The sequence below is a fragment of the Zea mays genome, chromosome 2, assembly GCF_902167145.1.
Source record: "Zea mays cultivar B73 chromosome 2, Zm-B73-REFERENCE-NAM-5.0, whole genome shotgun sequence".
NCBI lineage: Eukaryota > Viridiplantae > Streptophyta > Magnoliopsida > Poales > Poaceae > Zea > Zea mays.
Genome location: NC_050097.1, coordinates 111,406,689 through 111,421,173, shown reverse-complemented (window position 1 = coordinate 111,421,173; position 14,485 = coordinate 111,406,689). Strand labels below are relative to the sequence as shown.

The window sequence follows — 14,485 nt, the reverse complement described above, 5'->3', positions numbered from 1 at the left end:
CCTGCCCTACCACTATAAATTCAAGAAATATTTTAAAGCACCCTGCCAAGAATGGCTCGAAACAATCGAAGTAATGAGTACTGAAATTCTTGGGAATTATTCTAAAAAAGAGGATCAATTGATGACAGCAGCCTTCGGCACCCGGCCGAAACGAAGGCTAAACAGAGTGCTTGATGCTATAGGCTTTGAATACCCTAACTACGAGCGGCTAGACAAGGGTGCCGAAGGGCAGAAAAGGAGAAGAGTAGCTAGCACTTTAATTAAAGACGACGAAGATCAACCAAAAAAGAAGAAAGAAAAGTTTGAATCGAAGGTAGTTGCTCCAAGAAAAAGAAAAGCTGCATCTCCAAAACCTGTATCTCCAGAACCAAAGAGATTGGTCCGAGATGAGGAAATTCCTGTGACACCTTCTGCTGCCGAAGTAGAAGAAATTCTGAAGGTAATGACTGAATCTTTGCCTGTCAAGCTAAGTCCGCTGGCGCCGGAACTGACGAAGTTTTTTCAGAAGGACAAAGAAGCTTTGGCAGCAGAAAGCCCTGCGAAGCCGAAAAAACGGAGAATCATTCAAGTGACAGATGTGATTCATCAGACGCCGCCACCGGTATCGGCGTCAAAAATTGCTATTGTTGAGACCGCCGAAGCCGAAGCCGACGCAGCCGAAGCTACCGGGGATGAAACCACTGAAATTGCAACCGCCGGAGCCGAAGCTACCGGAGCCGAAGCCGCCGAAACAACCGGAGCCGAAGCCAGGACCACCGAAGATTCAAACCTGGAAACCACACTTGAAGTTATTGACAATATTCTTCTGAAAATGGCTGAAGAAGAAGTTGTTGTGGCTGCTGAAGAAGAAGCTGCTGTGGCTACTGAAAAGGGAAAAGAACAGGTTGAAGACATTTTGGAGGAAGAAAATTTTAACTTTCAAGATTTACTTGGACAAGAATTAACAAGTGCTGAAAAAGAAGAGCTGAAGAAATATGCCATATCCTGTGGATATAAAACAGGGTCTATGCTATTTGGTGGGGTCAACGAAGGGAAGCTAAGGTGCCTTCGGAATCGCACCGAGGCCAAAGTTGTTAGGACCTTCTCCAAAAGCGTTGGCCTGCTGAAGATAGAAGCGGACCTTTGCAGATACCAGCGACAACATATCGTCGGTAGCTTGCTCTATGCTAATTTTAAGGTAAAAATATTATTATTATTTTATTATTATTACTATTTTATGTCGTTTTCTGACGAAGGTTGTTTTGGCAGAGTATACTATTAAGTAAAGTGCTTCAAATGCAACAAGATCTTGAAGAGGAGAAGAACAAAGCTATCATCAAAGATTTAGAAGAAAAAGTTGAAAATTACGAAGCTGTTCTGAAGAAGGACTTCACCATTCAAGATCTTGAAATCATAGCTAAAGAACATGAAGGTGCCCTAGAAAAGAAAGACTTTGTTATTCAGTCTATGGAAGGCTCCTTGGCCGAGGTCCAAGCCGAAAATGACAGTTTAAAAAATGAATTACTCAAAAAGTCAGAAGAATTTGAGCAAGAAAAGAAGAACCTTGAAACAAGTCTCAAGAATGAGCTCGAGAAAAATTCAAATTTGCAAAAATCATTGAAGGAACTTCAAGAGAAATGCCTAAATTTCGGCAGCCGATGTGTGCAGCGGCTGAAGGATGTGTTTCACTCTATCGAAGCCAGCTTTGAAAAATTTTCACCTTCAGCCGAAAACCTGCCCAGCACCTTGGAATATATTGAAGGCGAGGTTGATGCTCTTGACGAAGTTATTGGTGGGCATGCCAACTTCTGCGCCCTGGTAGCTTCTCGAGGCACAGCTACCGCTTTTCTGAAGGCTGGCTGTACGCACGGAAAAATTGTGAATAGGCCAAACTTCAGCTTGTCAGCAGCAGATTTGGTTGATATCCCAAGCCTAGCCCGAAGCATCGGAAATAGATTTATGACCCAAATTTGGGTAAATGGCGGGCGAAAAATGGCTGGTGACGAAGCTCGAAGCCACCTTAAGCCTGTGAGAAACTTATATTTGTTACTTTTACCTTCTCCTTGAAATTTGCACCTTTCTTATTCTATTCTTTAATATGTGCAGGATGACGAAGCTGAAGTATGACAAAGCTGAAGTATGACGAAGCTGCAGTATGACGAAGCTTAATAGTTGCTATAATAGATTTTCCTGTAAAAAATTCTGGAGAGATCCTTGTAATATAATTATGGAAAAAACTTATGTAAATTTGTACATACCTTGTAATATATCTTGTCTCCTTTATCCGTGTACAATCTGCTTTGCTGTGAACGAAACTACACTTTTGAGCCGAAGGCGAAAAACACCTTCCCTTCTTTTCGTACACAACGAAGCATGAAGATTTTCCTCTTTCTTCAAAGTTTTTCTTCATTGCCGAAGCATCTATCGTTTTTGTGTGGTATGATGACGATGATTCTATATATGTCTAAATGAATGTTTATGAATGCAAATGACATGATGTAATGTATCGTGCAAATGAATATCGGAACACATATTCAAAAAACCATAATCATAACCCTTCATCCCTTTGGGAATGATTCAAATCTTTTTGCCGTTTACTTTTCGGCTCCACCGTTTACTTTTCGGTGTATCAGCGCTGACTTTTCGTTGTAAGCCTCCCTTAGGAGCTTCTTCGCCTTTTACTTTCAGCAGAATCAGCGTTTATTTTTCGCTGTAAGCCTCCCTTAGGAGCTTCTTCGCCTTTTACTTTCGGCGGAATCAGCGTTTATTTTTCGCTGTAAGCCTCCCTTAGGAGCTTCTTCGCCTTTTACTTTCGGCGGAATCAGCGTTTATTTTTCGCTGTAAGCTCTGCATTCCCTTAGGAACGACTTTTGAGCTTCTCCCTATTTTTTTTCTTTTTACTTTGCATTTACATTTACATTTTTTGGGGGATATCATTCTTATAGAATTGAAATAAGGAAAAGAAAAAATTACATGTTGTGGCCCCATTAAAAACCTTTCTCCCCCTTTAGAAAGGAAAAGGGTGCCACAAAAAAGAATAGAAAAAATTACATCAAGCTAAACATAATATCGCCGAAGCTCATCCGCATTCCATGATCTAGGAATGTCGTTGCCGTCCATATCCTTCAATCTGTAGGAACCGGGTCTTGACGAAGATACTACCAAAAAAGGTCCTTCCCACTTCAGCTGTAATTTGCCCACTGTCTCAGGGTTGGCTACTCTTCGAAGCACCAAGTGTCCTGGTTCAATGTTCTTCAACCTAACCTTTCTGTCACGCCATTTTATTGTTTCAGCTTGATATTTGTTGATGTTTTCCACAGCTTGAAGCCTGATCCCTTCTATAGCATCTTTTTCCACAGAATAATCAGCTTCATCTTCAGCTTCTGCGGAAGCTACTGTTCTTATTGATCCTGTTTTGGCTTCTTCCGGGGTTATTGCTTCGTCACCAAACAATAGTTTAAATGGCGTAAAGCCTGTTGATCTTGACACTGTTGTGTTATGGCTCCACACCACTTTGATTAATTCGTCTGGCCACTTTCCCCTGGGCTGATTGAAGATTAACTTCATTATTCATGTCATTATGATCCCATTAGCTCTTTCAACAAGTCCATTTGACTCCGGATGTCGAACTGATGCGAAATGGATCTTCGTGCCAATTTGATCGCAAAATTCTCTGAAAGCTTCAGAATCAAATTGTGTCCCATTATCCACAGTAATGGCTTTCGGCACTCCGAAGCGACAAACAATATTTTGCCAGAAAAACTTTTGAATAGTAACCGAAGTTATTGTGGCTAAAGGCTTTGCCTCAATCCACTTAGAAAAATATTCCACTGCCACTACAACATATCTTAAGTTCCCCTGTGCTGGTGGTAATGGACCTAGCAAACCAAGGCCCCACCTTTGCAACGACCAAGTGGGTTGTATTAATTGAGTTAAAGACGAAGGTTGTTTTTTATCTCTTGCACATTTCTGACAACCTTCGCACTTTTGAACTAAATCCGCTGCATCCGAAGCTGCTTTTGGCCAATAAAATCCTTGACGAAAAACTTTTCCGAGCAAAGGCCTAGATCCAATGTGAGATCCACACAGGTCTGCGTGTATTTCCTTCATCAATTCTATGCCTTCGGCTCTGGATAAACACTTGAGTAACGGGGAACAGACCCCCCGCTTGTATAAAGCTCTTGCTTCTATCCTCCTGTTATAAGCTTCGTCATCTGAAAGAAAATTACCCTGAAGGAAAGAAATGATCTCAGTTCTCCAATCTTCACTATAGACAGGGGATATGTTGAGGACTGCTCTTTCAAGAAGCTCGACCGAAGGTAAGGGCAGCCCCTGTGCTGCTGACTTGGCTAATAGATCAGCATATTCATTTTCTCCACGAGGAATATTTTTAACAGAGAATCCTTCGAAGGAAGCCTCAATCCTTCGGACTGTATCTAAATATTTTTCAAGCTTCGGATCTCTTGCTTTGTAGCTCTTGTCAATATGACCATAAATAACTTGGGAATCAGTTTTAAGAATGGCCCTTCTGATTCCCATTGCCTTTAACTTCCGAAGACCCAAGAGCAGAGCTTCGTACTCAGCAATATTGTTTGTGCAACTGAAATCAAGTCTTGTCGCATAACAAGTTTTAACTTTGGAAGGTGAAACCAACACAGCAGCTGCTCCTGCTCCGAAGGTTCCCCAAGACCCATCGCAAAACACTATCCATACTTCGGCATCTTTATTCGTTTCTTCCTCTTGAGCCCCTGGCGTCCAGTCAGCAATGAAGTCTGCCAACGCTTGGGATTGAATCGAAGACCTATGCACATAATCAATACAAAATTCATTGAGCTCTGCAGCCCATTTTCCAATCCTTCCAGTAGCTTCTCGATTTCTCATAATATCCTTCAACGGTTGTGAAGAAGGAACAATTATATTGTAAGCTTGAAAATAATGTCGAAGCTTCCTGGAGGCCATCAAAATAGCATACAGTACCTTCTCCAATTCTGTATAATTTTTCTTTGATAAACTAAGAACTTCGGATACAAAGTATATTGGGGCCTGCTTTTTGATTTGGCCTTCAAGCTTCTCCTGGACAAGTGCTGCACTTACCGCTGAGTGCGAAGCTGCCACATATAACAACAAAGGAGCCCCTGGCATTGGTGGAGTTAGTGTTGTTAGATCTATCAAATATTGCTTCAGCTCTTCGAAGGCTCTCTGCTGGACTGGTCCCCATTGAAAAACTTCGGCTGACTTCAGCACTTCGAAAAATGGTAAATTTCTCTCTGCTGATCTAGATATGAATCTGTTGAGAGATGCCAGTCTTCCTGTTAATCTTTGTGCCCCCTTCTTTGTACTTGGTGGTTCCATTCGAAGGATAGCTTCGATTTTGTTTGGATTAGCCTCAATTCCTTTTGTTGAGACTAGACAGCCAAGAAATTTCCCTTTCTTCACTCCAAAGACACATTTTTCTGGGTTCAACTTTAAACCAGCCTGTCTAAAATTAGCGAAGGTCTCCTGCAGATCAGCAATGTGATTATCTTGCTTCGTGCTTTTTACAATGATATCATCAACATAAGTTAGCACATTTCTGCCTATCTGGGAATGAAGAAGCTTCGCTGTCATTCTGCTGAAGCTTCCTCCAGCATTCTTAAGCTCCTCAGGCATCCGAAGGTAACAATATGTTCCACTAGGGGTTATGAAGCTGGTTTTTGGTTCATCCTCCTTCTTCATCCAAATTTGGTGATAGCCTGAATAACAATCCAGCAGACTTATAAGCTCTGATGAAGCTGCTGCATCAACTAGGGAATCTATCCTTAGCAATGGAAACTCGTCTTTCGGACAGGCCTTATTGAGATCAGTAAAATCAATACACATCCTCCATTTACCATTGGCCTTCTTTACCATAACAGTGTTAGCCAGCCATTCTAGGTATTTTACCTCTCTGATAACTCCGGCACTGAGGAGTCTTTTCACTTCATTCCGAGTACCTTCGGCCTTGTCATCAGACATCTTCCGAAGCCTCTGCTTTCTGGGTCTGAAGGATGGATCAACATTGAGCGAGTGCTCAATAACATCTCTGTTAACTCCGCAAAGATCATTAGCTGACCAAGCAAAAACATCTTTATTGTTGAACAAAAACCTTATCAAGGTTTTCTCCTGTTCTTCGGACAGTTGAGATCCCAACAGCACCTTTTGCTCTGCTATGTCCTCACACAAGAGCATGGGCTTCGGCTGATCAGCCGAAGCAGCTTTTTCCCTTCTGAACTTGTATTGCTCACAAGCTTCAGCTCCATCTATATTATGGATTGCTTTTGAGTCTGTCCAATTTCCTTCGGCCCTTCTGGCAGCTTCCTGACTTCCATGAATAGCAATGGGCCCTTGGTCCGAAGGTATCTTCATGCAAAGATAAGCTGGATGAAGAATTGCTTCGAAGGCATTGAGAGTACCACGACCAATGATTGCATTGTAAGGGTATTCCATGTCAACAATATCAAATACAACTTGTTCAGTCCTCGTGTTGTTAATGAATTCGAAGGTTACTGGCATTGTGATTTTTCCAAGTGCTACGATCTGCCTTCCTCCGAAGCCACAAAGGGGATGTGTGGCATCATGGATTTTGTCCTCGGGCTCTTGCATCTATCTGAAGGCCTTAGCAAATATGATATCAGCTGCGCTGCCTGTATCAACCAAAACATTATGGACCAGAAATCCTTTGATCACACAAGAGATAACCATAGCATCGTTGTGTGGGTAATCCTTGAGTTGAAGATCCTCTTGAGAGAAGGTAATTGGAATGTGAGACCATCTTGACTTGATGAAGGGTCCTTGCACCTCGACATGTTGTACCCTTCTCTGTGCCTCCTTCTTCTGCTTCTTGTTGGCTGGCTCTAAACATGAACCGCCTGTTATCGGGAGTACCAGCTTCGGAGCCGAAGCAGCTCCAGCTTGATTGTTGAACGAAGCCATCAGCTCAAAAAAGTGGAAGTGAGTTCACCGGAGGTGGGCGCCAATGTTGGGGACTTGTTCTCAAATGCTTTGAATTAAGAACAAGGCAACATAAAATATTAAATATCAATGCCCTTCGTCCGCTGAAGCATTATCTCCACAAGGATTTAATGAACTTCGGACGAAGGTCACAAGCATAATATTACGAAGATTTCACCTTCGTAATTAAACTTATAAAGATAATACAAAGCAATGTAAAGCGTGAAACATTAAAGATAAATATGTTGGAAATAAATGACATCATTCACATATCTTATTATATGAATCTAAGATGTTTGAATATAATGTTTAGGTACATTTATACCTTTGCCTTGACAAACAATAATTCCCGAGTGATGCGTTTGCAATTACAGGAATGTGTGAACAGTAAAGGAATACTGTTCACTATTTATAGGCACAGGACACAGCCTGTGAGGAATTACAATCATGCCCCTCATAAAAGTTTACAACAATGACTCAGACCCCTATGGACTAAAAGGTCATTCTATCTTTAAGTCGGTTCGACCCTTCATCTTCGGATATGCTGTAATACCGAAGCTTCATGAATGGTGCCTTCGGCGTCACGTACGAGCAGCTTCAGCCGAAGCTATTTCTTTCTGCAGGACCTTCGGCGACGAAGCATGGTCCCAACACCAGGTAAAGGCCGGACCCTCGAGGACGATGATGAAGGACTTGGCCATTGTGGCGTCGTCCCCTCCGGATGATGCGACAATGACTTGAGAGCTCATGATGTATTGTGCTGGGTCGGTGCTGCCGTTGTACTTGGGGTAGGTCCCTGCCCTGAAGTTGGCGGGCCATGGTGACACTTGGAGTTGCAGTGTTAGGGGGCTTCGCTCATCAAGGTAATTGATGCCTTGGAAGGCTGCGGCGTGCGGGATGAAGGGCCCGTGCTGGGGAATGAATAAGTTTCTGGATGGTGCGCGCTGTTGGAGGGGTGGGTCGTGCTGCAGATCGTGCTGGCCTTCGCTCTGCATGAGCGCAATCTCTTGCTCTAGTTCCCGGGCCCTCTACTCCTCGTCTCGTATCATCTGACGCACCTTGGCTTGCTCGAAGACACGTTGGCGCTTGGCTTCGAGGATTTCTTTCTGCTTTTGGAGGTTGCGGTTCTTCAAGCGCAGGGCCCGTAGCTGTAGCTGTTCTTCTGCTGAGACGCCGATGACTTCGCCGTCCTCTATTGCGTCCTCGCCCTCTAGTGGAGCGAAGCCTGGGGGTGGTGCTTGTGGTTGCCCTCCGGAGCTGCAAGTGCAGAGGGTGCCTTCGGGAGTGTGTTGGTCGTTGCGTTGTCTCTTACTGAGTGCTTTGTCTTCGCTAGCTTCTTGGTGGGTGTTGTCTGCGGGGGCCTTGCCCTTTTTCTTAGCTAGCAGTGCTGCCTTCGCTGCTTTGTCGACGGATGGGGCTACTTTTGAACTAGCTCTTTTGGGTGCCATCACGGGTGGTTTGTTCGTAGCACGAACGGTGGGCGCCAATGCTGGATCTTGCGCTCCTGAGCAAGTTGATCCAACGGGGAAATGGAAAGAGTGCAAACAAGGTTTATCGTGGGATCGCAATTGCTCTGTTAATCTGGCCTCTCAAGGGCACTGTACGGGGGTATTTATAGGTGCCCGAGTGTCCAACGTCCCGACGTAAGGAAGTTTATGCCCTTGGGCACCTGGACTATCCCTAGAATATTCCCATAAGGGAGGGTTACAGACCGTCCTTACAGAAAAGCTATTACAAATCGGGCCCGTAACACACTTCTCCGTGCGGGGCATGTTACAGTGGGTCGAATCCCACGTGGGCCTCCAGGTCGGGTGAGGACGTGGGATGGAGAGACTTCGTCGTTGGTCCTTCGTCTTGCAGTGAGGAGGTCGAAGGGAGGGCCGCGCCGGTCATCTTGCCTCCATTGGTGAAACGAGGTGACGAAGACCTAGAGCGAAGGGTGGCGAGGTGACGAAGACCTAGAGCGAAGGGTAGTGTATTCGTCTTCGCCCTAATATTCTCGTTACTGGAGCGAAGGGTAGCGTCTTTACCTTCGCCCCAACAGTCTACTCGCAACAATACAAACACACATGGTATAGCAAAAATTAACATCACACAAAACAACAGAATAGAATGCATAATAATATTCTACGCTGCGTAACAAGATCGTAGGAACAAGAATCACTAAATTTGGATCTACGGTTATTAAGTTATGCATTTCTGAAGTTATTTAACACTTAGAATAGATTAATTCAAATGAACAATTTTAATTCAAGTTTCATGGCTAAACATAGGTACTAAGTGATAGACAATATTAAAACAAAATTAATGTAACTGGAATGGATCAAATTGGAGCTAAAATGAATTTAATATGATTTATACAAGTTTCTAGATTTATTTTTGTATTAAAAATCAATTTCCTTAATTATTTCTCTATTTTTATTTCCCTCTGGACTACGCGTCATTTACTCAGAAACGCAGGGTCAAACTCACAATTCTCCCCAGACTCAGCGAACACCCGGGGATGGACTGCGGGTTTATTTCTGAAATCCCTAGGGGCTCTTGTGCAAGTTTAACACCGCGAAGCGGTATCCCTGGTTGTGGACCGTCAGATCCAAGACTTGTGGCAGAGATTAGATCCCGCTGCGTATGAGACAGCAGGCAATCTAAACCGCACGATCCAATCTCTACGCACCAGATTCAATACCCTAAAATCACTTGTCGTTTGTCCGATCTAAATCAGACGACTCTCATCTCCCCAACCCGAATCGGTATCCATCTCTTAATCTGCGCCGCTCATCAACAGATCGACGCACCAGGGTCCGTCTTCATCCTCCGACTGTGGTGGCCAAAGTACCCATGAGGGTGGCACAACCCGCGCGGCCCACGGCGAACCCTAGAGTCGTGGCGGCGTTTAACAACAGCGAGGAATTCTCGATTCCATATGGCCTAATCCTTCCTACCCATCGATCCAATATTTTGCTAACATGTTATCGAGGTGCTAGAACAATTCTTACCGGTGGAGAAGTGCGAAGGGGTCTGATTGGCGTGAGGAGCGGCTTCACAGACTAGATGAAGCTCTGGCGAGAAATTGCCGGTCGTCTGGGGCTTGTACTCCCCCAGTGAGTCAACGGGAGGTTTCCGTGGCGACCGACAATCTTCTCTGCTCTCTCGTCCAACCCAGGTGATGGCGTGGCCACCGAATCGACGGTGGTGGGTAGGCGGTCTGTCTCTCTCTGCGCACACGGTGGTGGTTGCAGGATGGTTGTGGTGTCCAAAGAAAAGGGGCTCACTAAGGTAGTGTTTGGTTGGGGAGCGAAGTAGAACGGAACTGTTCCATCCTAGTTTTGGTGTTGTTTGGTTAGAAAGAAACTAGAACGGAGTGGCTCCAAAAGAAGAATATTCCCTCCAGATCCGGAACCATCCCACTCCAAAAAATTGAGGGGACGGAGCGGCTCCGTTCCCAGCCCGCTCTCCTCACCGCTCTCCTCACCGCGCAGGTACACCTCTCTCTCTCTCGGATGGCCGCCGCCGCCACCTCCCTCTGCTGCCGCGCGCGCCCAGCCGTCTTCCTGCTGCCGCGCGTAGGCCTTCCTGCTGCCGCGCGCAGGTCGTCTTCCTGCTGCCGCGCGCAGGCTGTCTTCCTGCCGCGCGCAGGCCTTCGCCTGCGTCTTCCTGCTGGTTCGCGCGCAGGTCTTCCTCTCTGCTGGTTCGCGCGCAGGCCGTCTTCCGCGCGCAGGTCTTGCTCTCTGCTGGTTCGCGCAGCCCAGCCATCTCTCTGCTGGTCCCGGCGGGCAGATCTGGCCGGAGCAGCCATGGCCGCCTCCCTCTGCGCAGCTCCCTCTACTGCTCCCTCTGCACAGCTCCCTCTCCTTGTGTCTTTTTTTGGTTGATTGTAAACTAATTCACTTCTTGTTGATTGGAAACCAGATTGATTGCACAAAGAAGGAGAGCCAAGAACAACTGCAGTAAAGGTATACTTGTAAGATGAATTTGCCGCTCTATTGATTTGAATATACTGTCTTCATGTGTTGTGAATTGGTTATGTATTTTTTGTTGGCATATAGATGGATGAGGGCGATGATTTTCTAGTCTATGTAGCTGCTGCTCATGCGGTTCTTTCGATGATGGCAATTGTTATTAGAGCTCGAAAGAGAAAACGACACGGTCATGCACCCGTAGGACAAATTACTTATGCTCCAATTGATGAGAGGGATAGGAAGCGAGCTGAGTATCTCAATGATAAAATTTGGAAGAATGATGTTACTTGTGTCAATATGATTAGGCTTAATAGAGCATCGTTCTTTCGATTTTGTAAACTTTTTAGGGATCGAGGTTTATTACAAGACACTACACACATGTGTGTTGAGCAACAAGTTGCTATGTTTTTACACACAATTGGCCATAATGTTAGGAATAGAGTAGTTGCCACTAATTTTGGTAGGTCCGGGGAAACCGTTAGTCGGTACTTCAATAAAGTCCTTCATGCAATTGGAGAGCTACGCACCGACTTCATTAAGCCACCATCATCGACGACACCATCTAAAATTCAGGGGAACCCACGCTGGGATCCTTATTTTAAGGTAGTGTTTGGTTTGTTTGCCCAAATTATTTTGATTATAGGTAGACTGTTGAGACCTTACATATTGTTATTGTAATGCTAAAATAGGATTGTATTGGGGCCATCGACGGAACACATATTCGGGCGTCTGTTCCTAAGGAATTGGAACCTGCGTTTCGTGGTAGGAAGAGTTACACTACACAAAATGTAATGGCAGCCGTAGACTTTGATCTACGGTTCACATGTGTTATAGCTGGTTGGGAGGGAACAGCCCATGACGCTTCAATATTACGCGATGCTTTAGAACGCCCAAATGGTCTTCGTGTTCCTCAAGGTACAAAAAAATTTGAGTAGATCATTTGAGTAGCTCATTTGAGTATATAATAACTACTGTCCCCTTATATGATTTAGGCAAGTTCTACCTAGTTGATGCCGGATATGGAGCCAAGCCGGGTTTCCTGCCTCCATATCGTGGTGTGAGGTACCACTTGAATGAGTGGGGCAGCAACCCGGTGCAAAATGAGAAGGAATTGTTCAACCTTAGGCACTCATCTCTCAGGGTAACAGTAGAACGTGCATTTGGTTCTTTGAAGAGGCGATTCAAAATTCTTGATGATGCAATACCATTTTTCCCTTTCCCTACCCAAGTAGAAGTTGTTATTGCTGCTTGCATTATCCATAATTGGGTCATAGAAGATGGCGGTGATGATTTGATTATAGCCGAAAATGATGACCTCCCTGGCATTATCCATCAAACATCAACACATGGACAAGCAACAGAACATGCCATCATGGTTAATTTTAGGCAAGAACTTGCAAATGCCATGTGGCAAGACCGTCAACAATATTATTCTAATGCACCATGAGTCTGTATGACTCTATGTACCATTTTGTTTGTATGACTCTATGTACCATTTTGTTTGTATTACTCTTGTATCATTTTGTTTGTATGACTCTATGTTGCTGAAATTTAGTATCATTTTGTTTGTATGACTCTATGTTGCTGAAATTTAGTATTATTTTGTTTCATTTCAAGCTGGATATAATGGAAGGAGAGGTTAAAGGTGGAACTGTTTGGACAGTAAGTCAGAAAGCTTTTGTGCAAGAGTTTCTTGCTAACCTTGTTGCTGATGGTTCCAAAACATCAACTGGTTTCAAAAGAGTTCATCTCAGTGCTTGTGCTAAAGCTTTGAACAATCATTTTAAGATCAATAGAACTCCTGAACAAATTGGCAACCACTTGAAAACATTGAAAAAAGTACATTAGGATCAACCAACTTAGGAGCAAGAGTGGTGCTAACTGGGATGAAGAGAACTTTATCATCCGATATGACCATGAGATGTACACAAGTCATTTTAAGGTAATAAGTTTGTTGTACATTTTCTTTTGTTACTAATGCTCTGCACTAAAAAAAATTTGTTTGTCCATTGGTAGGATGAGAATGGAAAGGAGATCAACAAGGGTGATGATGAGTACATAAACAAGCCTCTTCCATACTATGGAAATCTAGCTACCATCTTCGGTGATAGTGTTGCAACAGGTCAATTTGTGAAGACCTCAAGTGAACCTCTTGCTGTTGATGTTGAAGAGGATGAGATGAATGTTGGAACACCATCCAGTACTTCCATTGACAAAGAAGACACAGCGGGTTCAGGCAATAGGCCCTCCAAGAGAGCTAAGAAGGATGAAAATATAGTTGATCCTTTGGTTCACGCCTTTGAACTTGGTACTCAAACCATAGCTGGTGCTATACGAGATGCAGCATCCAAGAGAGCGTTGCCACCAGGTTTGTTTGAAGCTGTGGATAGTCTTCCTGGTTTTGAGCTTGAGCACAAGGCTAAGTACTATTCTTATTTGCTGAACAATCCTAATGTTGCACAAGGGTTTGTGGAGGTGCCGTTGTTGTACAAACTTAGTATGCTTACTGAGTTCATTAATGGTAATATGTAGGCTTGCTAGGAATACTTTATTTTGGGTGACATAAACTAGTATGTCATGCTTCTATGTATCCATAAACAAGGCACTTTGGGAATACTTCATTTTGGGTGATATGAACTTCTATGTCATGCTTCTATTTATTCATGAACATGGCACTTTGGATTATATGAGTGTTGTGATGACTTGTGGTTTATATGTTATCATGTCAAATATATGCATGTTGTGATGAACTTGTATGTCATGCTAATGTCTACTTCAGTGACTCTTCAACCAAACAAAGGATGGAGCCGTTCTGTTCCAGTTCACTCTGCAACCAAACAAAAAACAGAGCCGCTCCGTTCCAGTTTACCAAACACAGAACAGAGCGGCTTTGTTCCTAGAATCAGGGATGGAACGACTCCGTTCTACTTGGCTCCTCAACCAAACACTACCTAAGGGGAAGGAAAAGAGGAGGAAGGGGCAAACCCGGGGTCGTGACTCCCTATATGGACACAAATGTGGCCAGGGCGCGTCAACAGATCGTGCGACGGTGCAAAAATCAGATCTCCGTGGCTGCTGTGCCGAGCATCATGGGTAGACGACGATGAGTTGGCGCGCTGGGTCCACGTGCTAGAGAAACAGACGCAAGGTGCGTGCGCGAGTGACCGACAGTGTGGGTCCAACAGCAGACGCCCGGCTGTTCAGTGTGTGGCGTGATGTGAGCGGCTGGCCAGTGGGCCCCATGTGTCGGCGCCCTTTAGCACCTGGGCCACACGGAGAACTGGACATGGGCCAAAGTGAGGGAAAACGACCCAAGCGGTGTTTTCGCATTTTTCCTTTTCTTTTTCTTTCCTTTTCCAAATTCAAGCTTTCAATTTCCAATTTAAATCCAAATCTTGGTGACAAATTTGTCTTCACATTAAAATGTTTATTTTGAACATATTATGGGATAATTTAAATTATTTATACATTTACTTTGTTCTATACAATATTTCTATATTTTCCTTTTCTATGCCATTTCCATTTTCCTAAATTGTGCCTTTGGGATAAATCTAAATTCTCAAATCATTACTATATTT

The 14,485-nt window shown here is 44.1% G+C and overlaps 1 protein-coding gene across 1 annotated transcript; it reads left to right on the top strand.

The window, feature by feature from the left end:
- The first annotated feature begins 12,497 nt into the window (after window positions 1-12,497).
- On the top strand, window positions 12,498-13,620 carry LOC103648848 (uncharacterized). Its single transcript, XM_023301746.2, has 2 exons — window positions 12,498-12,849; window positions 12,924-13,620. Exons 1-2 carry the CDS (start codon window positions 12,829-12,831, stop codon window positions 13,437-13,439), a joined length of 537 nt encoding a protein of 178 aa, XP_023157514.1. The 5' UTR covers window positions 12,498-12,828; the 3' UTR covers window positions 13,440-13,620.
- Window positions 13,621-14,485: the final 865 nt, after the last annotated feature.